Below are 23,393 nucleotides of genomic sequence, written 5' to 3'. Positions count from 1 at the left end.
CCTATAAAGCTTTTGTTATCAGAGCAGATAGCAGAGATCATTTTACCAGCGTTGCCAAACAGGGCTATCCCACACAATGTTACAGCACAGTATAGGGCTATTGCAAGCAGAAACAAGTCTACTACAGAGAAATTTCACGTCGGCACGTTACTTGAGCGGACTTTGCTTTTCTGGTGAGTGTGAGCGGTACATGAGTGGAGTGTTTGGGCCGTGAGTGGCAGAGCAAAGTGCGCAGCACACACACGGAACGGAGAGCGCGCAAGAGTGAAACCTGATCGCTGAACACGGAGGGGCTGGGCGGCATATTTTTGGGCATTTTTTCTCTTTCGGTCAAAAACCACAAATAATGCCATTGTCGGTGCATCCCTACTCACTGATTAAACCATGCTATATTGTAAAAACTGCTTGTGTTTTGCACTCACAAATTTGTAGTTTAAATGTGTTCTGATGCTTTTGATGTGATGTATGAAATAAAATGCATTGTCAGAGATGAGTGTATATGAAAGAAATCAAATGGCTTGACTGTGCAGAAGTCTTGAAAATGTGTGGAAGGAAAATGTTGGTTAACAGCATATTAAAAAGTTGTTCGTTTTTAAATTATGCTTTATTTAAACAAGCTTTGTAGGAAACCCATTACAACTGCAAACTATGGTGCAGTTTATTCGAAACAATTAAGAAAATACTTTGCCAAAAGAAATGCCAGCGCTGCTGCTTTTTTCCGTGTTGGACGGCCTCCTACTATTTCAGCTTCTACACCATTTTTTCAAAAAAAAACAAAAAATAGTATTTACACCGCGTATAGCAGCCTGAGCAACAAATGGCAAATGCTGTTTTTATACAAAGCCTCTTGGAAAAGAAAACAAGTGAAAGACTTCTGGTGGGGGTAGAAGAATGAAATAAACAGAAATGGAATATAAAAGTGCAATATATTTCAATTGTCATTGTTTTTGAAAGACATACACCAGTTCAAGTATTCAGAGAGGAAAAAAATAAACAATTTAAAACAATGTGGCTGAGCACTGAGCCCAGCAGACAGCGTCAACCTCCTGATTGGTGTCAGAGCTGATGAATGTATCAGCCTTTCAAAAAGTGGGACTTCACCTATGAAGAAGAACAGTACACCATCTAACAGACCTCCACTTAAAGAGGAGGAAAAAATTGATTCTTTCTTGGGACCTTTAATACTGTGTGATCCTTCGAATCATAGATCAGATTTTGAGCGCCTGGTTCACGTGCATGCAAACCCAACAGGAAGGAGTCAGATCTCAGGCGGTGGCTGGTGTGAGGCAGGGCAAGGCAAGAACAGCAGTTTCGGATGCATTCGTGTCCATGGGCTCTGTGTTTCTCTCTGTTTGTGGTAAGGATGTGTTGGCGTCCTGTTCCGAGGATCCTATTACAAAGAAAACATTTTTCAAGCTTGTTCTGGCAGATTTATCTTTGTTGTCAAGCTTTAGTAGAGACGCATACTAACCAGATTGCTCCCCAATGATGACGCAATCATCGTCTTCATCATCCTCAGTGTCCGCCTGGAAGCCATCGGTCTCCATAGCCTCAGTCTAAAGAACAAACCAAAGTTAGACAGGTCTAAATTGCTATTACAAACAACAAAAACAGAACAGCTATTGTTACAAAGTAAATACAAAATGTTTAGTGCAAATTTAAGCAGTTAAAAAAAAATCTAGACCAATTGATCACTTACTGCTTTTTATTAAATGAACGCATGTAAATGTGTTCTGAAGTAGTGCAAAACAAGTACAAGGAGTGCATTCTACGATGATAAATTCAGCCATCAATAAAATGAATGGCAAGACTGTTGTAGGGTTCGCAGGTTCGGAAGTGGTCACAAAGTGCGTTATCTGAGAAAGCTTCTGTGACAGTGGTTCGCGAACTTTAAAATACAATTTCGGGAGCACATCCTGGGCAAAGTATTTACGGCAAGGCAAATTGTATCGAGGGTCGATTGTCTATAGCAGACGTTTGAAGCCAGGTTTTTCCACGGTACTGACAGGCATCATATCTTTGGCTATGTGAAACGTGACCGCCGATGTAATTTTTTCCCACTTTTTACTATTTCTCGCATATGGCACACCGCAAGAGAAAGAATCGACCGGCTTTATTCGTTTAGGGACGACAGGCCTACCAGATTTTTCGGCAGATGAAGGGGCCGAGGCTAGTGATGATGGCTCATGGAGTTTCATGCATTGCTCGTACTGCACAAGATGCTGCTTGAGGTGATGAGAGAGATTAGTGGTGCTTCCACCCTTTGTAGCTATTATCTTCTTGCACACCTTGCAAATGACGGTATTTTGATTGGTACCAGTTATCTGAAAACCAAACCACCCCCATATTACAGATTGTGCGTTTCTTCTAGAGACTGATTCATCACCCCCTCCCGTGTCTCTTTCCACACTCGTGTTGTTTGTCGTCTCTATTTTGCTAATGTGAAAAAAAGAAAAGAAAAGACTCTCCCCCACCTCACGTCTCTAATACGTGACAAGGCGAAAGGGGGACGTAATATTGGACGTTCGACGCGTTCTTTGGGAAAGTATGCTTGAATTTGAAACATTCACGATATTTTCTAATGTCACGATTCTCCAAATCCTCGATTCGATTACATTTTCGATTCTAAAGTCACGGTTCGATTCGAGATTTGTTTGATTGTAAAAAAAAATTGCATCACAATAAGTGTATTGTGATTGTCACTAACATTTTAGTAAGTAAACTGAATTTTATTAGGTTTAGTGACAACATGTTACAATGTTTACATGGTACAATTTCTGGTAAGCTACGCTTTTTTATTTCAATTCAATTATTGTGATTTGATTTAATATTGACTCATTTGGATAAATATTAGGTGGGCTACACAAGATAGGCGTTAATTTGTCAAAAAAAAAAAAAAAAAAAAATTCCTACCTCACCTAATGCTGTAAACATACAGAGAGCCCTATCAGCTGGTAGTAGGCTATTATTTAAGGGTAAAAATAATTAAATATAATGCATTTTTTTATTATAATAACAACTTTATTTAATGATATAAGTAAAAAATATAATATGTAATATAGAACACATATTTAGCAAAATACTCTCTATAGCTATTTTTTTTCTTGCCAACTACATGCTATACTAGCCTATATTATGATCATTAAATGGCTTTCCTGAGGTAAATGTGACAATTGTTCTCCAGCTATGTTATTGACCTCTTCACGCTGATGAAAAACACTGATTGATCGATATTATGTATGAGGAATATACATTTCGGTAAGTTGTAGTTGTAGTATCTTTCAACAGTGTTAGTGTTTTTTTTTTTACTATTAGCTAGATGATCGGGTCACGTGCGCTAGGGATCTGTCACGTAACATTTATAAGCACCCAAACGGTATTTATTGTTTGAATTTCGTAATAAAATTGACAGAATCTGAGAGCTGAGATTTTTTTATATCATAAAGTAACCTGCTCTAGTCTGTTGGTCTCCATGTCCTCTTTGCTTCGCGATTTTTCTGTGCGTGAGAGCGTGTGAAAAGTGTCAATTGCGTCTGTATCACGGTGAATGCGTGAGAGTTGGCAGCACTTCAACACGTGTGTTTTTTTTTTGCTTGGCAAGCCGAGCTGACGTGACAGGGGGCGTGACAGCATCGACGATTCCATTTTTTGATTCGATAATCGAGATTGAGCATTAATTTCGATCGATTTCGATTTAAAATCGAAATCGTGACACCCTTATACAGTACTATGCAAAAGTCTTAGGCACGTTAGTATTTTCACCAAAAAAATGGTTAAGCCATCTTTTGCTCTAGTGTGTCAGTAGGAAATATCAGTTTGCATTTCCAAACATTGCTTTTGCCATTAATTGTAATAATCCAGTGAGACAACAGCCGGTATGATCTGATCTCACCATCGAGTCTGTCTGTGATTACATGAAGAAATAGAAAAACAGACAGACTAAACCCTTAAGAACTGGGGCAACGTCTCCAAGACGCTTGAAGAAACCTTACTGCGAAGCTACCTGAAAAACTATGTGCAAGTGTACCTGGACAAAAGCTGTTTTAATATTAAGGAAATGTGAACTGATATTTCCTACTGACATACTTTTGTGTGATTTTTTTGTGTGTGTAAAGACTTTTGCACAGTAGTATATATATAATTGGTCTGTACCTGTTCAGAGTCGCCACATTTCTTCATATACTTCGTGATGGAGTGGCTGCTGGCACTTTTCCTCTTGTTGGAGGGTGTGGTGGAAGTGGACATGGTGGGCGAGTTGCCCTGTGAGCCGGTGGGCTCGTCGGGGGGGATTTGAGCCCCGGAGGTGAGGTAGGTCCACTGGCAGGGAACGGGCAAGGCCTCCTGAGAATGACGGGTCAGAACTTCCGCATGCACGTACCAGCAGCATCGTCTGTAAGTGGAGCGTTTTTCGTACACAGCATTCTCTTTTATGATACGCCTGATGTGGATCCTATTTCCAAAAAAAAAAAAAAAAAAAAAAGTCAATATCCTTAAAAATAAGTTGTGTGGCTTCATTTAAGTAACTTCTTAATATTCTGACACACCAGAGTGCAAACTGGAAGTCATTCTCAATGACATCATGTTTCCAGGCATTAGTCATACAGTTTACACGGAAATACATACTAAAATAGACATTTCTCAAAAGGAATATAACAGTTGGGTGCTGAATGAGTCAAATGAGTCATAAAACCACAAAACAAGGTAGCATTTTAGCACTTGTGATTCCATCATAAGAAGTCAATAGCCACCTTTCCACCAACAAGCCAAACCATTCTCATTGGTTGCCAGATGGTGGGAAAGCATCTAATGTGTGTTTTAAATGGGATTTTGGAAAAATGCCTGAAATATTATTCATTACTACACCACTCATGATTTCGGTAAGCCTGTTCATGTCTTGAAAAAGGCGGTTGCTAAAAAGTGGCTAAATGGGACAACAGGCTGTCAGGGACAATAATCTTCATCATGCAAGAAAACTAATCTACTTGCCTTGTGGTGTTTATAATCACACTCTTTCAAAGCTTTTTCTTTTGGCAATTGTATTTAGGCTTAAAATCATAAAAGTAAAGTTCATTTGAAAAAGATTTTCATGATGAACAAAACATGTAAAAACCATAAACTTTTGTTGGTCACAGAGCCAGATTATTTTCTGCAATAACCCAGAAGCCAATGGGAAAATCCTACTGGCTTTTTGTCAAAGGAACTAGGGTGATGCTAATTTCCTGGTTGGCCTACAAAATTACACAAACCCTGTGGTACTCCATGGAAATTTCTTTGCATAATGACTGATATTAAAGATACAGTTAACTGGGTTACCTGGGTGGGACGCTGTCAATACAATTCAAAGAGCTTTCTGTGGGTGAGGATGTTTGCTGGCGACAGATCTCTAGGAACTCGTTGATTATGACCTTATTGCTGTTCACATTCCCATGAAGCAAAGGCAGTAGCCGTGACAGCACTGAAGAAAAGTGAAAAACACATTAACAACCACTGGATAATTTAAATCACTCTCAGGAGAACCAGCAATGTGCAACTGTATTAAAGTAATGAAGGCAGTGTTTGTTCAGGTATGCATCTCTTGTAAGGGGATCATGAAAATTCAGGGTGCATCTATTTTTTTGGTGTGAATTTTCACTGGTGTTTTGCATGACTTTGCTGCACCTCTCATAGAATGAATAGACCTTTAGGCTTGGCTTTGTGTATTAACTGAGCTGAAAGTGGCTGTTAATGCAGTGTGGAACTTCATGCAAGGATTGCATTTGCATTGTGACGATCTCTCACACAAACAAAGCTTGTAGAGACTCAGTTTAACAATATATAGATGATTCGATTTGAAAAAGACGGTCCATCAAATTAAAGCTACACTGTGTAACTTTTTTAGTTGATTCTTAGCAAAAAACACTTAGTTCTTTCAAAAATATATGTGCTCAATGTATATTTACTTCTTTCAAGTAATAAAGTATTCTCTTAAGTTTATAATCTGCCATTGAAAGTACATACGGGTGAGGGGTTCGAATGCCGGTCGCCATGTTGCCCCTCCATCTTGAAACTACATTAGCCAAAGAGGGACATACCAGTAAATTCAAGCTTCGCCTTTTGCGTTTTTCACTCAGTGACACCGTGACGAATGCGAGGGGGAGATTACTCGCTAGTGCCGGCAGATTTGAAAGATAGTGTGGTGTGTGTGTGTGTGTGTGTGTGTGTGCGTACTCACATTTGAAAGAGAGAATTAAAACGTCAACGCGACAGATAAATCAGCAAGACCATAGTCAATATTGGAGTAACTTTTCCCAGATGGAAAGAGCTCATGAGGAGAAAAGATTTTAAAACGGACGCCGAGGTTGCCTGCTTTCTTCTCGACAGGTAATTCAGCCTGTTGTAATTCATTTGTGTAAATTCGAAGTTTTATTATTATTATTATTATTTATTATTTATTCGAAGCTTGTCTAACCATAGCATGGTTGTGCATAACACCAGATCGACCTCTAGTATAACTTCATCCTCACGTCAATGGTGAAAAAGTATTGTTTACCTTGTAACATAAATCTGTGCTGCGACGGATCACAGGTGATGAATAGTTTTAAAGGTGCAATTTTTTAAGCTATATAAAAAAAAGGACACTGTAAATTTTAGTTATTTTTAATTGCTTTTACTTTGTACACATTGTAACGTTAGCCTAATCTGATTATGCTGGGATAGCCGACTCCAAGGGTGACGTTTACCTCCTGACATCTGTCCTGTAGTTTTATTCATTTTAGACGTATTGTTTATTATTGTCATGGACGAAGTCGATAACTGGAAGCCATGTTAATCTTGGAATAATACGGCCACCGTAGGAGTGAAAACGCCCTCGGAATTGAGAGGAACAGAAACTAATATTCACTGGGTAGTCATATACAATTTCACCGCTAGATGGGGGTAAAAATCACACAGTGTAGCTTTAAGACACTAATGTTTAGTAAAGCAACATGGACAGCAGATGAGAAAACTTTAATATAATATAATATAAATATATCCCAAGTATTCAAAAGCTAAGCACACATTGTACTCACGTTTCTCGTTCCTCTGTTGGCGTGAGATGTCCTGTTCAGGGGTGCAGGGGTCGTCTTTAGGTAAAGGCTTCAGCATACAGACAGCGTACGGCTGCAGGAGGTCCAGCGAAGGCTGTTCCCCCTCCCACAGGCAGCCGCGCACCACCGCCTCCAACACCTTCACCCTCCCTTTAGACATCAGCTCAGTCTCCCATTCACGAGCCTTCATCCTCTGACGCACCTTCTGCTTCTCCGGATCTCTACCCTCCTGCAAGAGCAGACTGTTAGTGTCATGACGTGACTGAATGAGGCGATTGAAGGAGGGTGACGATCCATGTACCTCGTCTTCAAGTGCTCCTTCCCCTTCTGACAGATAACCGTGGGGCACAAAGAACCCATCATCATCATCGTCATCATCTCCTCCTTCATCATCGTCATCCTGGAGGGAAAAGCAAGATTAAAGTCACCACCATATTCAAACTGGCTAATTTTCAATGGTGTGAAGCATGGCTTCTGTAGTGGCTAATTTGTCACGATAGAAATGTAACAATAGTGATGTCGTATCACTCACCCCCTCACTGTGTGACAGAGACTCTCCCGGCTCCTCCTCCTCCCACTCTTCATCACTGTCCACTTCATAATCCAGCAGCTCCTGATAAGCCAAAAAAAAAAACTAATTAACACCACTTCAGGTTACTATGGAAGCCCATTTCCTCCACATAAGAAAAAAATATATACACATTGGTAAATAGTTATACCATGTCATAATTTATATAAAAAGTTTAAATTAACATACAACATAATTAATGATCTGAAAAAATAAAAAAACATAAAAAAAGTAGAAAAATGCAAATATATATATAATAATTATGGCACAAGTCTCAATTATGACAAAAAGGCATAAAGGCATACATGATTTACCAAAATATGATCTTTCCCATTATGTGGTGGAAATGGGCTACCGTAGGTTATGGACATACAATATTTCTCATCTTAAGCTGTCAACTAGCCAATTCTTAAACTTCAAGTACATAAGAGGGAGTTGGGGCATGCAGCCACATCTCTCAGCGGTGCAACGACTAAACTTCCTCCAAAGTTAATGGTTCTACCAACTCAAAGTTTATTTCCGAATTGCCTAAAATCAGCGGAAGCAGGGAGGTGAACCCTCAGGCCTTCTTTGCATGCTGAAAAACTGCCAAGCCATTGTCCTGACCGGATCTCATCCAAACTTCTAAGCAAACAAGAAGCCAAATATAGCCATAGATTGTATCCATGGAAAAATTCCATGAACAAACCAAATTTCACTCAATATTTTTGAGATATGACCTCTTTAAAACAGCACAGTGGATTTAAGGTGGCCTAAATGCAGCATTTCATTGACACATTCTTGCGTTTTTACCTTGTCCAGTCTCAGCGGGCAGCGCGGCGAGATGTGAGTGCTTTTTTTGCGCCAGGTCCCCCAGTAAGCTGGACGATAGTTATCATGGAAGTGCAAGAGTTTCATGCGGCCGTAACGGTGGCGGTCTGGGACGCCACCTGCCTTTTGGCTTTCAGTAATGACCACACAATCTCTAATAACAGAGAACATGAAGGAACAAACAAAGAATAAGCCTTTCACATCACTCTAACAAAAACACCAGCTGGTGTTCTGCATGTATAAATGATGAGTACATTAGTTTCTCGGCAGCGACTCAGTGTGACTTTACCTTACTGCACTATGACTGGGCCTGGTTGGACCTGATCTGCGAGGTTTGTGCCTTGTCCAGTCCTTTAGTCCATCTAGAGTGCAGTCAGGTTGGCCAAGATAACGGTCCAGCTCCTCTAGGACTGCGTCTTCACATTGTACTCGGGTCAGTGGTGCCAGAGACATGTGCGGTTTAATCTCAAAAGGAGCAAACTTCCCACAGGCAGATGCCAGAGTCTGAAACACACAACGTGTTTGGAGATTAAAACACTGGGAAAATTTTTTAGATTTGTTGTTGCTCGTTTGTGTGTGCGTGCGTCCTTTACATGCCCAACAAGGCCACATTCTCAAAATATTTTATGTAGCATTTGTAAATGTTTTACAAAAGAAGTTTGACACAGGAGGTCTTCATTCTACACTGAATATTGCGACTCTTACCTTTGGTGCCAACTGAGTCTTGGACTTCTGTAGAAACCGTGTAATCTCAGCCTTCCCAGCTTTGATTCGCTGAAGAGATGCACAAACACAATGAGGACAATATGAAGCAATCAGCAATAAAGAAAACCTTAGATGGATAAAAACACTCACTTCTTTCTCTTCCTTCAACCGTTTTTCTTCCTCTTTCTTCCTTTTCTCTTCCAGTCTGGCCCTAAATGGATTAACACCAGAGTTTAATACTCACAGAAAACACCAGAACAACTACTATCGTGCTGCTGTGCTGGGGTCACTCACTCAATTTTCATTTGCCGCTGCTCTTCTTTTGCTCTTAGTTTCTCTGCCTTTTCTTTCTCCTCCCTCTCCTTTTTCTCCTGCCGCTCCTTTTCATCTTTCTCCTTCTTCTCTTTCTTCTCTCTTTCCTTCTCTTCCTTTAGCTTGCGGGCCTCCTCTTTCTTCTTCTCCTTGGCAGCTTTGGCCTCCTGTTTCTGGCGTTCTTTCTCATCCCTCTGTCGCTGCTTCTCCTCCTGCTCTTGGACACTCTGTGGGACAAAAGGACAATAAAGGGCTTTTCAAACAGTGTGCAAAATTCCACAGTGACAAGATTGTAAAAGGAAACAACCAATCCTTCTTGAACCCTTAACAGAGTGCAAACATTCACATTGAGGTATATTTTATTTATTTGCTTTTGGGGTAGAAAAAAAAAAAAAACCACACACACCAAAATATCAGCTTTGGGCTTATATACCCATGACCTGCATTCCAGACAGACGTCAAGCTGTTGACATTGTTGCCAAAAAAAAAAAAAAAAAAAAAAAAAAAAAAAAGAGCCATAGTGACAAAAAAACTGTTTCTATATTAAATCCATCGCCATATTGATTACAATAGCTGTAATATTTATTAAATGCAAAAGACTATTATCATTTGAATGTGTTGTATTCCTATACACTATGTATTCTATGTCAAAGAATGTGAATGTGTACCTTGAAATGCAATGTAAGTCGCTTTGGATAAAAGCGTCTGCCAAATGCATGAATGTAAATGTACACTAAAACTTTAAATGAGCTAAAACTTTTAAATTTAATTTTCATACAACACATGGCAAAGTTTCTGGATTGACAACCATATTTAAATGCATGACTGAATCCGATTGACAGTGATAACCATAACAATGGCCAGATCAAAACAATCTGATACTGTATGTCAAATGATCTGTGCATTAGTATTGGAGTGTAAATGCAAAATATTAGACTGCCACTTTTTTTTTATGTAACTTTGTTGTTCATTTTATGACCAACTTTTCAATCAGTCACTCATTGACTTTTTACATATAAATGTATAGATTTTTATATAAAATAGTTCTAAGCACTTGTTTTTTGCATTTATTTTGGATTTAAAGATGTTTCAATTCCATGGCACATGCTGTTTATATAGGACCAGATTAACATTACACTAAAATTGTGGGTTTCTAAATGTTGTAAAATGCAGGATTTTACCTTAAGGGAACGTCGCTTCGTTGTACTGGCAGCATTTATTTGTGATGTCTGCGTAAAGAAAAGAGACTGATCAATAGGTTAAACTTTTAGCAAAAAAGGACAATAAAAATTGCTTCATGTCTACTCACGGAGGCAGGGGTGGTAGGAGCACTCTTGCTGGGCTCTGGTGAGCTCTCTATCACTGAGAGAGAGCTGGTGGATCCAGTCGACAACACAGACTCATTCCCAGGACTGACCTCAGTCTCCTGCTGCTCCTCTTCGTCCGTCTCAGACTCCTGAGTTATGTCCAGCAGTGGAAGGGTGTCTTCATCCTCTTCCTCATCCTTTTCAGTCTCTTTATCTGTCAGTGGCGTGGTTGGTTCTGTAGATTTTGTGGTATCTTCTGCAGTTTTTGTCGGTTTTTCACTAATGGGGCAGGTGGCAGCAACCGGAGGTGCAGGCTGGCTTTTGACGGCCTCATTTGAGTCTTCAGTGAGGTCAATGGTGGCTTCAGGGACAGAGCGGGCTGGGGAACGTTTCCGTAGGCTCATGAAGCAATCAAGTGGACCGCGGCCGTTTACCAGAGCCGGGCCACGGTGCATCGGGGAGGAGGAGCTGTCTATCTCATTTTCTCCATCAGATGCGCTTGGCTCAGAACACTTTGGAGCAACCGGACCTTTGGTTCTTTTGGGTTCACTGCATTCCTTGGGTTCTGGGTTGAGCCTTTTAAAAGGTAGACGTGCTGTAGGGAGGTAACATTGTTAGTTAAGGCTGGAATACACTAAACGACTTTCAAAATCTAAACAGATTTTAAAACACTTGGCATTATACATTTGCCGGCTTTGTCAGAGAACAACTGGGTGTCGTACAATGTGAATGACTGAGGATCACACACTACCAGATAGTGTTGTCAAAAGTACCGGTACTTCGGTACCAAGTTGGTACCGAAATTAAAACGTGACGATACCAGCATTTCTGTAGCTTTCAGTCACTTCCGTGTTTATCTAAACGCGAGTCTCCAGACTAACTTTTTTACTAGGAGCACTGTCTGTAGCCGATATATACCACAATATATATATAGTGTCTGTGTATATTAAACCGCAAAAAGACTTTAAATATTAACCCTGCATGTTCTGCTGGTCTCTGTGTGAATATTGGCGCAGACGTGCACTTTCATTCACCTCACACACACACACTAAAGCACGAGTGACGCTCGCACTGTATTCAGTCTCTGCTGCCTCACGATATGATGACATGATGAAATGTATCTCCAGAGCCGCTCTGAGAGTCACTTCATGAGCATTTTACCATTTCATTTGAGAAAAACTATCGTCATATCATACACACAGAAACTCAAAGGTCTTCACGGCAGCCCGTCAAAATAAAGTTTGGTTTAACTTGAAGAAATTGACAGAAATAATTATATTAGGCTACTGTACAATAGATTTAGCAACGTCTCCATGTATTAAAAATACTACTACTACTACTACTACTACTACTAATAATAATAATAAGTGCATAGAAGGTTGCTTATTTTTCACTTGATTTTTTTCAATGCCTTCAATGCTTATATGTATTATTTACTTATGATTACCGTCATAAATAATAAAGTAATTGAATTTAATATTTTTTTCAAATAGTTAAATAAAATAGAAAAATAGTTCCAACAGATTTTGCTGTGGTACCGAAATTGGTACCGAGAACTGTAAAATTTTAATGGTATCGGTACCGACTACTGGAATTTTGGTATCGTGACATCCCCTACCAAACTTAAGTTGTTCCAACACAACAAAGTCAAAAACGTGCCTCGTTGCAAGTAGATGCATGACAAATGAAAACAATGTGTTCTAAAACCAGCTAAAAAAATCATACATGTTTGATATCCACTGACTAGACAGAATCATAGTCTGAAAGTTATATTTATAATAAAAAAAAAACAGACTTTCCATAAACAGCCCAAAAACTACAGACTGACTTCGGACTCTGACTAAGTATTCCAGCACTTATGAGATTCAGAAACAAAAGAATGGATTGTATATGTTACGATCAGATTTTTTTAATGCAATTTATTAAATGCTATTAATTTGTATTGGGTTTAAAGACTTTATATTTTCATAACATATTCTATTTTACATTACGCATAACTATTTGCTCTAGCTTTTTATCATACTACAGTAAAGTAAAACCACCATTATTAAAGAAAAAAAAACAAAAAAAACTTAAACTTAAAAAAAAGAGAAAACTCTTAAATCCCCTGTCCTTTATGGTACGTTCATTTGTCATCGGAAGCGGGAAATTCCTAATCCCTAGTACAAAGTTTTAACTGGAATGTCCCCTCAAGTCAGAGTTGAGATTGAAAAACTCGGGGGAAGCAGAACAACCCCGACTTTAGAATCCAACATGGCTGCTCAGTTATTTGTCTGTCTCAAACACAGGGGGCAGTTGTGGCCTAATGGCTAGAGTGTCAGATTGGTAACCAGAGTGCGGATTCAATCCTCAATACCGTCAGGAAATGATTGAGGTGCCATTGAGCAAGGCACATAACGCCCAATCGCTCATCAGGCACCACAGCAAAAAAATGGGTGCTCACTGCTCCGGGGGTGTGGGTTCACGATGTGCAGTGTGTGTGTTCACTACTCCCAATGTGTGTGCGCACTACTTTAGATGGGTTAAATGCAGAGGACAAATTCAGAGTTAGCCTTCACATGTCACTTTCTTCAGCGCAAAATCCTGCTTTTTTGCATTTCCATTTAAAAATAGCAAGCACAACAAAGGTTTGCCTGGACGTGTCCATGTTAGTTTTCCGACCTGTGTACTGGAAAACGGTCAACTCCGGTGTGACATCCAAGGTAAATGACAGAATAAGTCTTGATGTGTTTTTAAAAGTTAAAAAAACTTTAAATTAAAGCTCTTGCATTTTCACTTTAACTTTCCAGGAATTGAGTCCAAAGACATTAACACTATAAAAAAAATTGTCACTGTCACTTGACACCCTCTACATTGTTGGATGTCCTGATATATTAGAAGTGAGCAAAATACAGTATCATTTCATGTCAAGTTCCCCAAATGAAATCTAATAGATTGGGTCCTCAAAGTATTACTAAACCATATTGTATGTTGCTGGGTGGAGATGGTTTTACATTATTGGCCAGAAATATCATCACTTGAGCTGTTTAACGTTACCTTGAACAAGCTTCTTGCTGGTATTAGCTTTGCCCACACAATCCATGCCTGAAATATAAAGAGTGTGTTAAGGTCAAATCCTTCATCATAAATACTCCAAGTCATCACTAAATAAAATGACATCACTGTGACGTAAACTTTGACATATTGTTAATATCAATACTTGAGGCAAAAAACAAAACTTGTTGTCAAAGCACGTCTCGTCATAACAAAGGTGATAGCTACGTCTGCATGCTAACTACCAGTTGACAGTCACATCCGAATTCATTTTAGAGGATAAATAGTAACTTTAAACTTTTCAATGCCGTAAAGTCCTCACATAAAACGCAGGACGCGTAACGTTACAGGCTCTCGAAGTAACGGCAAGCACGCGCTACACGTAAAATGTTTATTTTTGATCTCCCGCCTTTCAGTGAATGATGGTTTGTAGGCCAGTTTGGGCGACTGAACCTGTGAATACGTGAAAAGTTCATCCATTAGCGCAAGACTGAGGAACAAAGAGCTGGATTGAGCTCAAAACAACATAAATGGGACGTGCTTCGACACACCACCACGAATAATGGAAAAAAATAAACATTATACGTGAGGAAAGTCACATTCTGTGTGTAGAAAGCTAGAATGTCAAATAACAAATCTGAGCCAATAGCTCACCTGCTAACATGCTAATTAAGGTTATAAAACCATCGACAACCCCAAATACTACCTGGAAAAGTCATTAAAACTCTATTCTTATCGTTTGTCAGAGAAACTGAGTTAGAATAAAATTGTTTTAGAATTAATTTCAGGTAATAAGTGGTGTTTTTATACTTTTCTGCTAGTAGTAGCCGTCTATGCCTTTATTTACCAAACTATTCCCGGTGTATAGACTCTATTCGTGCTTTAACCCAGTTTTATTTCACATTTAACATCAAACCTCTTCGTGGAGTGGAGGCCAAAGGCTCTTCAGCCGCGAGCATCACGACCACCATCCGCGCGCCTTTCAGCTCCGTGCGCTCGCGCAGTCCTCTCACTGAAAACGTTAAACGGAAACTGGGAGCGCTTTCTTCGACTCCGTGCACAACTTCTTAAAGCTAGTCATCGACTCCACGTCTTTTCCAGTTGTAGCATTAACGTGTCAACTGTAAATTTGATGAGTTTCTGTAACTTTTAGAGTTGTAGAATCTGTTTTTTCGTGTGTAATCCTAGTCCCGTCGTTCCCGTATCATCCCCGGCTAGACTCCCTCGCGCTCCCCGCTCAGAATTGGCGGGAGCCTGTTGCAGGGATGGATCGCAGGCTGTGATTGGCCAGTGGCGTCCTACGTCAGATCAACGAAGAGTCACGTTATTGGCTGTCACGGTCGGTCCCGCCTTGCAACATGTACAAAGAGCTGTGATTTGACAGTGAGTGTGATTCTCGTGTAGGATTGGTCAGATGAAAATAACCAGTCACAAAGTTATTCCGTGCAACTAACAAACTGCTTTGGCTAGGTGTTTTGAGGGTTTCTGTTTAACGGAAAGCACTTTAAGAATTGAAAAGTGTTTTTTCTAAATAAAACTGTTGAGATCAAATGATTCCGTGTTTTTGAAGAGGCTTGACACATTTAAAGATTGATATTTGAACAGCATAAGTACAAACGTCAGTAATTCCGCAAAATATCTTAAATTATCTTGAGATTAAATTCAATTCCAAAGTACGAAAAAGTTTCTGCCAAAAATAACAGAAATGTGTCATATTTATTCATTGCCACAAGGCAGGGAAACTGGTAAATATTCTAGTCACACGCGCTGAGACCACACCTTTGATCATCTTGGGATGGGGCTTGTAGTGTTCAACAGTTAAAACGTCCGTATGCCACGTACAAAACAGGCCGCGTTTAGAACTACATTTCCCACAATGCATCAGAACGCGTCCAGTCCGCCACGTGATCTCCAGGATTCCATGCAGACTGCAGACGCATCCACATCAAAATATTTAGCTGTGCACAGGTATCGTATCTTCTGAAATATAAGTTTTATTGTAAAATAAGATTGTATTATATTATCAAAGCAATATTTTTTTCTTTTAAGCACATGATGTGTTATAGTTTGACTTGATTTTCTCCTGCAGTTGTGTTAGCTGTTGGCCTGTGCTATGTTTTCAAATATGCTGTAAAATATCGTTAATGTAGAATTATTTTAAACAACAACACATATTTAAAACAGCATAAGCAAGCCCTTATCAACAATTATTTATCATTTACTCAACTAGTGCAAAGTGACCGTGCAAAATCAGTTTTTGTGTGCGTTTTTAGTAATTGTTGGTTCGGTGTGTTTGAGTGCTCATTGTTACAATTACACAGCAAAAGTTCAGTGACATTTTTATTTGTGTATGGTAGAAAGCAAATACTGATATTGACATAATGACATACAATAAATATGTAAACTTGAACTATGATTCAGGGAGCAGGCTAGACAGTGAACTCCGAGAAAACGCTACGCTTGAGCAAACAGTTTGTGAATAGGCTACTACAAATGATGGCCGTGAATAAAATATAATATTCAGAAATAAACAGTGTAGCTGACTTTGTTTAGCTGACAGTGTTTATGTCTTAAACCTCAACCCTCTAATGTCAGAATGTTTATTTTTAAACCACAACCTTCTAAGTGCTTCTTTTACCGATATATTTACCGATATATTTTGCATTTCTTATCCAAACAACGTCAAACTTGGCACTGCACTTACTCGTGCCCGTAGCGAGACACCTGTCGAGTTTGAAATCCATCGGACTAACGGTTCGAGAGCTATGCGAATAACACACACACAGACAGACTGTTAAATTAAAGTTCCTGTAATTTATAGATAGATGGTGTGGTCAGAACTTAAAGGCTGATTATTATATCCTGAACTATTTTTAATAATGTTTTGCATGTTTTTAGGATATCTGTGTGTCTTTTAGCGCTGAAAACATCAGTATATCAGTTCAGAGAGGGAAAATCAACATTATCCACCTTTTCTCAAAATTGAGAAATGACAGGTAGGTCAGGTTTGGTTGGCATAAAAAAACTATAAATGTCTGTTTTTATCGACTTTTTGGTCCCTTGTTATTGCTGTGGTTAAAAAAAATGAATTTCCCTTTTTGCCTGACAGATCGAGCAAACAACTTCCCCCCTCTGCCGAAGTTTCTTCGCATAAAGCCATGTTTTTACCAGAATGTGGATGAGGAAATTCCGCAACCCCACTGCCAGCTTGTGCGTCGTGTTTACAATCTTTGGATCTGTGAGTAAAGAAATGCAAACTTTACTGGGAATAGTTTGGTTTCAGAAGTTCCTAAGTTTGACAGAAGCAGTTAAAGGAGTGGCTCACTTTCAAATGAAAATTAGCCCATGATTTACTCACCCTCAAGCCATCCTAGGTGTATATGAGTTTCTTTTGAATACAGATGAATACAGTCGGAGTTATATTAAAAAATATATATATAACGGCAGTGGATTGCAGCCAACAGATTGAAGCTCAAAAACGTGCATCCATCCGTCATAAACAAACTCCAAACGGCCAAATATAAAGTTATAAAAACTTTATAAAGTAAAATAACTTGCTTCCGTCCAAACGATCATACGGATTCCGATGTAATGCGACTTACTGCTGATATTTACGCTACGCCATGACGCACTACGCTACTTCTGACGTCATGAGTTGCGTTAGTTGCGCATTAGGGGCAAGTAGACTGCGTATGTTCGTTTGGCCGGAAGCTAGAATTTTACTTTGTAACCTGTTAAATATGAATATTTTTCTTACACAAACTCATCGTTATGCTTCAGAAGGCCTTTATTAACCCACAGGAGCCGTTTGGAGTTCGTCTATGACGGATGGATGCACGTTTTTGAGCTTCAATCTGTTGGTTGCCATCCACTGCCATTATAAAACTTGGAAGAGCCAGGATATTTTTTTATATAACTCCGATTGTATTCGTCTGAAAGATGAAAGCCATGTACACTTAGGATGGCTTGAGGGTGAGGAAATCATGGGCTAATTTTATTTTAAAGTGAACTAATCCTTTAAATCAGGGTTTCTCAAACTCGGTCCTGGAGGGCCACTGTCCTGCACAGTTTAGCTCCAACCCTGATCAAACACACCTAGCTGTGAGTTTCTAGTGATCCTGAAGACATTGATTAGCTTGCTCAGGTGTGTTTGATCAGGGTTGGAGCTAAACTGTGCAGGACAGCGGCCCTCCAGGACCGAGTTTGAGAAACCCTGCTTTAAATGGATAGTTCACCCGAAATGAAAATTCTGTCATAATTTACTCACCCTCATGTTTTTTCAAACTCGTAAGACTTTCGTTCATCTTTGGAACACAAATGAACATCTTTTCAATGAAATCTGAGAGATTTCCGTCCCTCCATTGACAGCTATGCAACTACCACTTTGACGCTTCAAAACGTTCATAAAGATATCGTAGAACGAATCCATTTGAATTGAGCGGTTTAGTCCAAATTTTCTGGAGACACGATCGCTTTATGTGATGAATATGTCAGTGGAGTAGCTGTCAATATGACGCAGCTGTCAATGGAGAGTACAGAACTGGCTCATATTTCATTAAAATGATCTTCATTTGTGTTCGGAAGAAGAACGAAAGTCTTACAGGTTTGGAACGACATGATCATTTTTGGGTGAGCTATCACTTTAAGATCTGATCCCTTTATCTGATGATTGATTTTCTGTTTTTCTAGTATACTCTATCACACTGTGCGTTAATGTGGTGGCTTGCATAGCCTGGTGGGCCGGAGGGGGTGGAGCGATCAACTTTGGCTTTTCGCTCCTCTGGCTGCTGATTTTCAGCCCATGTAGCTACACCTGCTGGTTCAGGCCGCTCTATAAAGCATTCAGGCAAGGAAACTCTTTTGGCGAAGGACAAATTTGCTGAGGTTAGTTTTTCACTTTGATTGAACTGTTTTTTGTGTGTCTTTTCAGGGCTGATAGTTCCTTCAACTTCATGGCCTTCTTCTTCATTTTCTTCCTGCAATGTGTTCTCGCCTTCATCCAGAGTCTTGGAATATCAGGTTGGGGTGCATGGTGAGTAAAGGGCCCTACACACCGTGACGAATATCGGCGCGCGTTATTCGCCAGCGTTTTTCAACGCGTTTTTTGTGTTCACACCCAAGCGATTTTCGCTGACGATGAGCCGAGTGAACATGCAAATTCATTCCCTGACATTAGATGGCGCATAATGTAAAACAGAAACCACTCCATAACAGTTCTCTTTTATCAAGATTTTTGTAGTCACTGTCGCGTTTGTCATATAGTTCTTTATGTTCCGACACCAACGAGACCAGCAGCTCTACATTCATCTTGCCTTGCATCTTCCTCGTCTTATTTCTTCCCGGCAGTGTAGACGCTACTTGGCGTATATCTTCTTCGCCGTTAGGTATGTGTGCTCGGCAAGACCGTTTTGTGTTTGAGCGCCCCCAAGTTGTGTTTTACTGTAACTTCAGAATCTCCAGACACGTGAACAAAAGCGCCAATCTCATTGGTCGGATAGTTTTTGACGCGGCGCGTCAAACCAAAAAAACGAACCCGAGGCGTTTTTTTAAAAAATGACGCTTTCACGCGTGCCGTTTTTCGCGCCGGTGTGCACACTCACATTGGCGCCCTTTGTTTAGTCACGAGGCGTTAAACGTCGGCGAATATCGCACGCGAAATTCGTCCCGGTGTGAACAGGCCTTAACATTGAAATGTTAGGATATTCGATAATTAATATGAATTGAGTTAACATCATTTGTAAATGCCTTTAAATATGCTTTAATCACAGCTGGAGGATCTCAGACCAATTTCAGGGAAAATCCCCACCAGCAAAAAGAGTAAAAGTTTTTATAGAATAGGAGCATGAAAATGGTGACATGATCCTTTACATCTTTTTTTCTCCAACATGATTGGTTCTTCGTATGTCTAATTCAGCAAATCGTCCTCTGTTACTAGGTTGAAGCAAATCTGGATTTCTTGATTACTTCAGCTTGTTACTCAAGTCATGAGTTTATATATTTAGACAGCCGTCTAGTCTTTTTCATCTGCATCCGTTATTTCAACACACACTAACTTTGGCCCAAGTGTTGGGGACATTTAGTTTTCAAAAGCATATAAATGTTAATCCTGCAAGAAAAAGGAATGTTAGGTCATTAAAAATTCCTTATTTTTAAGTTTGGCCACAGCTTTATTCAGCAAAGATGCATTAAAGACACAATATATACGATTTTGTGGATTAAAATGTCCAAAAACCACTAGGACAATGTAAATTTGTTGAGTTGTGTACTTGCATTATCCCAAATGTTTCCAACAATGCTTAAATCTAGAGAAATCAGCTATTTTAACCAGTTTAATGGCCCGGGCTCTCGCTCCCGCCCTGCTCTATACCACAGTAACGTTAATAAAACTTTAATACATTAGTTCACAGATGAACATGATTTCATGAGTCACATCGGATGTTACCATCGGCTGTGGAGGTGAAGACGACAACTCCCATGATTCATGGCGTCATCACAATACGCCTTTGTTATTGTTTTGAATACTTTGCATACTTTGCCTTTAAATAGACTTTTATCATGCAAAAAATGTTTCTTGAGCAGTAAATCAGAATGATTTCTGAATGATCATGTGACACTGAAGACTGGAGTAATGATGCTGAAAATTTAGCTTTGATCACAGTACAGGGGTGTGCAAACTCGGTCCTGGCGGGCTACTGTCCTGCTGAGTTTAGCTCCAACTTACGTTAACAGACCTGTCTGGAAGTTTCTAGTATGCCTAGTAAGATTAGCTGGTTCACGGGTGTTTAATTGGGGTTGGATAGACCTCTTTCAAATACATTTAAAAAATTTAACCGACCCCAAACGGTAGTTTGTATTCTGCTTTACCCCAACTGTAACTCCCCCCCCCCCCCCCCATATTTATTTTTTGTTAATTATTTGTAATAATCAAAACAATTATAAATGATTGTAGTTATTGTATCTTTTTGTGGTAATCAACATTATTATTATTTAAAGGAGAACTCGGCAACTCTAGCGAACTCTAGTCACTTCTTCGCTGATTTTCCCTTTTGTTTCGCATGTTTTCCCCACGAGCTCCCCCTACAGCTGTGGGGGGACGTATATTTCACAACACGGTCGTAAAAAACTCACTTGCGGCGGCCTCCTCCCCCTCTCCACCGCTGCTCATGTGCGTTTGTTTTGATCGGAGCAAGCCAACTGTATCGTGTGGAGCTATGTCTACCGAGGTGGGTAATCTGGTAATACATCATACATGCGTTTGTGTTTATGTCGAATTGCCGTAAAGCAATTCGTGTTTCGCGCTCGTTCTCGTTCTCGCTTCTCGCTTCTCACGAGACTTCCAATTTCTATCTTGCCGGGATGGTAGTCCCCAAGTTGCAAGGTTGGTTTTCCGCCTGGGAACGCTGGGGGGAGCAGGGAAAGTCACCAATATCACCAGAACAGGTTGTTTAACCATCCAAATGATTTCTAGACAGTTTTATTAAGTTAAAAAAGTTACCAAGTTCTCCTTTAACAAATGTTGTGAAATGAGCTTAACTTGTGTTTTATCAATAAACCCAGTCTTTGTGTGGCCATTTTAATACTTCCAATGATGTTAACTCGCCATATTTTCCTCTCTTCGCAGTGGTTGGATCGCCACAGTGATGTTTTTCAGCACGAATGTAACCTCGGCTATATTCATGCTCATCTGTACTCTGCTCTTTACTGTAGATACAGTTCTCATGGGACTTGTTCTCATCAAGGTATGATTTGAACACGCACACAACCCACACAACCCTTAACTCATCATTACTACTAAAAAAACCCTTTACTTTAAAGAGCAAATCCTTAAAGCTGCAGTCTGTAACTTTTTTGGGTAAAAAATTATCCAAAAAATGACTTGCTTATAATAAAAATTATGAGCAAGTACATAACCAGCCAGCGTTCAAAATGATCTGCTTGCCTTATCTCATTCAAAACGGTAAGCTTGTAATTTTGAGCATGTCTTTGCATCATTACGTCACATCTGTACACATAAAGGAGGAGTCTCGGCTAGTAGGCTATGAGTGTGTGAGGATGTTGGAGGTGGAGATTTATAGCCTTTTCTCACAGCACTTGATAAACTTATACTTATCAATTTGATGGCGGATCCAGAAAGGTTCAAACAACAAGCAGTGACAACTGGAGATTCACCCGTTGTAAAATGCAAAAGACTTTGGAGTGTAGGGCTTTTGAAAGTTTTTTTTTTTTTGAAAATCAATGCTGATGTTGTTAAGATTAACAATTGGAAAACAAAGTATAATTTGCACGGTTTGACATGATATGATAAGCGATCGTTAGATTTAATCAGCGTGATTTACTGCGATGCTTTTTTCCCCTTAGTTGGTCAGAACAAATGTGGATGTTACTTACTTGTTCAGACGACATTTTCCGGTGAAATTCTTAATTTGGTCATACTTCCAAAAAGTAGAATCTGTGATTGCGAATGACAGTATCCACACCGGCGCGGCGACTGACAGCCGCACATTCTCCTCAAAACATTGGATTCATCCGCGCTGTGCCGTACCGATACACAACCCATGTAAAGTTGATAATTCCGCGAATAACTGCAATTGCAGATTTAGAACAGAGATGGCGACAAAGAGGAAAAACTACGGACTGCAGCTTTAAGTTAAAACAGAAGAGCAAAGTGTCACATTAGTGTTGTCCCCTCAAAGGTCCATCGACTATATCGTGGTGGAGGAGGCAGTTTACAGCGGGCGCAGGAAGAGTGGAGCACGGGTGTGTGGAAGAACGCCCCTGTGAGAGAAGCCGGATTCAACGCCATCTCTGAAACCGGCCCCAGCCTGCCCCAGTATCCAGCCGCTGTGCCCAACTACCCAGAGAGCGGACCCTGGTGATTCCTTTTCTGAACTACAGATGGAGCAAGAGCACCACTGTTTGTCTTAGCGTCAAAGGGGCAGTTTGCAGAGGGACGTTACCCAATATTTTTGTGCAGAGAATGTAAGAAAACACTTCAACCAGGTCACAGATTTCTGAATAGTTATTTTGCTTTTGTCCATTTTTTTTTTGTCCATTTATATATATATATATATATATATATATATATATATATAGCGAAAAGATTGAATGTTAATCACTCCTTAAAAGGATCTGTATAAACAGGTTTTTTTTGTTTTGTTTTTTGAGCTGTAAAGAGTAGGTCTCTTGAACACTGATTTAAATAGAAGTGAATGACGATCGAAAATATGTCAAAACCCTGTTCTGGGTGCAAATTCTGACAGAAATGCTAACCAGAAGGTTAAATGGCCAATCAAAATAAGCAAACTGCTCCTTTAAAGACATCTCAACACATACTACCCTCACACTAACAGCAAAATGACAGAACTTTAGTTCAAAAATATAAAAAAAGGACACTGTTATATAATATTACATTGATGAATTGATTTCAGTTCATCTGAGCTTTGATTTTTCTTGTCATTTCATTGACTTGTTTGAAAATGAAAAGAATAGTTGCATATCAAATTTAATTCAAAAACAAATGGATAGAAATGCATATATATATATATATATATATATATACATACATACATACATACATACATGTATACGACA

General features: G+C 39.5%; 2 protein-coding genes across 2 annotated transcripts; one reads left to right on the top strand and one right to left on the bottom strand.

The window, feature by feature from the left end:
- Positions 1-286: 286 nt before the first annotated feature.
- chaf1a (chromatin assembly factor 1, subunit A (p150)) lies at positions 287-15,037 on the bottom strand. Its single transcript, XM_079891265.1, has 16 exons — positions 14,719-15,037; positions 13,806-13,853; positions 10,772-11,364; positions 10,644-10,691; positions 9,445-9,689; positions 9,301-9,361; positions 9,151-9,219; positions 8,735-8,949; positions 8,428-8,599; positions 7,600-7,680; positions 7,369-7,467; positions 7,050-7,296; positions 5,314-5,455; positions 4,153-4,450; positions 1,472-1,556; positions 287-1,390 (listed from the first exon to the last, which is right to left on the bottom strand). The coding sequence occupies exons 1-16, from the start codon at positions 14,771-14,773 to the stop codon at positions 1,266-1,268; spliced, it is 2,583 nt and encodes an 860-aa protein (XP_079747391.1). The 5' UTR covers positions 14,774-15,037; the 3' UTR covers positions 287-1,265.
- A 656-nt stretch (positions 15,038-15,693) lies between these two features.
- Positions 15,694-22,810, top strand: scamp4 (secretory carrier membrane protein 4). Its single transcript, XM_079891271.1, has 7 exons — positions 15,694-15,770; positions 16,701-16,798; positions 16,912-17,040; positions 18,492-18,648; positions 18,733-18,834; positions 21,424-21,541; positions 22,496-22,810. Exons 2-7 carry the CDS (start codon positions 16,792-16,794, stop codon positions 22,676-22,678), a joined length of 696 nt encoding a protein of 231 aa, XP_079747397.1. The 5' UTR covers positions 15,694-15,770; positions 16,701-16,791; the 3' UTR covers positions 22,679-22,810.
- The last annotated feature ends 583 nt before the right edge of the window (positions 22,811-23,393 follow it).

This window comes from Squalius cephalus (genome assembly GCF_949319135.1).
Source record: "Squalius cephalus genome assembly, chromosome: 13".
In the NCBI taxonomy this organism is placed as follows: Eukaryota; Metazoa; Chordata; class Actinopteri; order Cypriniformes; family Leuciscidae; genus Squalius; species Squalius cephalus.
Note: the sequence above shows the minus strand (reverse complement) of the source record. Positions and strands in the feature narration are given on the sequence as shown.

Excerpts from the sequence above, each read along its gene's own strand:
- scamp4 (XM_079891271.1), top strand. Across the intron at positions 18,835-21,423 it reads ATATCAGGTTGGGGTGCATG|TGGTTGGATCGCCACAGTGA; the intron begins GTGAGTAAAGGG and ends CTCTCTTCGCAG. Across the intron at positions 21,542-22,495 it reads TGGGACTTGTTCTCATCAAG|GTCCATCGACTATATCGTGG; the intron begins GTATGATTTGAA and ends GTCCCCTCAAAG.
- chaf1a (XM_079891265.1), bottom strand. The coding sequence starts at position 14,773 with ATGGTGGTCGTGATGCTCGCGGCTGAAGAGCCTTTGGCCTCCACTCCA. Across the intron at positions 10,692-10,771 it reads CTCCTACCACCCCTGCCTCC|ACATCACAAATAAATGCTGC; the intron begins GTGAGTAGACAT and ends TTCTTTACGCAG. Across the intron at positions 8,600-8,734 it reads CCCAGTCATAGTGCAGTAAG|AGATTGTGTGGTCATTACTG; the intron begins GTAAAGTCACAC and ends CTCTGTTATTAG.